Consider the following 1,350-nt stretch of genomic DNA (forward strand, 5'->3'; position numbering starts at 1 on the left):
CCTGCTGTGACCCCATGTTCATCAAGCAATGCTGGAACCTGAAGCAACCTTTCTGAGTTCATGAGATGATCAGTTTTCTCTTCTGGGCATTTTGCTTGTATTGCAGCTTCAATGCTTTCAATTCCCCAGTAAAGATTTGAGAGGACAGAGTGCTCAGAGAATTCAAAGAACTTATGGTTTTGAATTGTATTTAGCATTGAAGTACACAGTGATTTCAAAGAATTCCAAGATTCAACATTTTCCAAGAAACCAATCACGTATTCATTGATCGAATCTACAATTCCCCTTACGGATTCAAGATCCGGTCTCTCATGATCATGGGATTTAGCTAAACAAGAAACAGAACTCTTAGACATATTGTGAAGCTCAACAAGAAGAAGAAGAAGAATGGTATTGACTTATTGTATAGAGGATAAAAGAGTGAAGTTATATAATTTGTGCAGAGAATTGAAGGTTTGGAACAAATCCCCGTGACACTTGCAAACAAGTTGCAAACTTCATTGGTCCCTCAATTTCTGCAACTTGAAAGACAAGACATTGACCATTGCCTTGTATCCAAGGAGGTGAAGAGATGTGAAAGAAAACAAGCTTTGCCGTGTTCACTTATCTTCACATGCTTCAATGATCGTATCACTGCCAAATTCTTTTTTGTTTCTTCTACTCATTGAGTGTGCTGTGCCATGATTTTTCTTAGTTATTTTGGCTTTATAAAGAACTTGATATTGGAAGAATTATAGCTTCATTAGTATTGTGGGGGTGTTGAGTCCTCATTGCATTAAAAAATTAAAAAGAGAGATTCCCTTCTTTTTTTTAATGTCGCGGACACGGTAAAAAAAAATAAGAAGCTTTTCCAAGACTACAATTCAGCTGATTTGTTGGGTTCAGGTTGTTCATGTTCTCCTTATATAAGTAGAGATTCTTCCATATTTAAGTCAGTAAAATCTTTACAGAGGGTCATAGTGTATGAGAGGATAACAATGAAAAATGTTTTTTACCAGAAAAGAGAGACAACAGCTGCATTATCAAGTCACCTGCCATTTCTGGTGGAAGTATATTCCTTGTACAGAAATCAGAATTGTATTTACTTTTATCACATGTTAAATGCATCTGCTACAGACAGCATGTTGACTTGACAGTAGAAGAAACCTCACAGTATCATCACGGGTGCAGGAACCATGTAACCATTAACTAGATTTTACTATCGATCCTTGGTAATTCTTCTTCATTCTTTAGATTTTACAACGCTTTTTTCGTACCAGTAAATATAAATAGAACACAAAAATAATTACTGATTGACTTTTTCATATGCATATATAGCTGTGCCTGAGGGTGATCCAGTGGCTTTGTTTG

General features: G+C 36.0%; 1 protein-coding gene across 4 annotated transcripts in view; it reads right to left on the reverse strand.

The window, feature by feature from the left end:
• LOC105118159 (Transducin/WD40 repeat-like superfamily protein) overlaps positions 1-804 on the reverse strand; it is a 6,755-nt gene extending 5,951 nt beyond the window's left edge. For all 4 annotated transcript variants that reach the window (XR_840901.1, XM_011016046.1, XM_011016047.1 and 1 more), the window contains exon 1: positions 12-804. Coding sequence is in view for 3 of the 4 variants with exons in the window: in XM_011016046.1 (XP_011014348.1) it covers positions 12-356 (345 nt within the window). In the remaining variant the exon portion in view is untranslated. The remainder of the gene's footprint in view (positions 1-11) is intronic.
• Positions 805-1,350: the final 546 nt, after the last annotated feature.

Source organism: Populus euphratica, unplaced genomic scaffold, assembly GCF_000495115.2.
Source record: "Populus euphratica unplaced genomic scaffold, PopEup_1.0 scaffold1775.1, whole genome shotgun sequence".
Taxonomy (NCBI): domain Eukaryota; kingdom Viridiplantae; phylum Streptophyta; class Magnoliopsida; order Malpighiales; family Salicaceae; genus Populus; species Populus euphratica.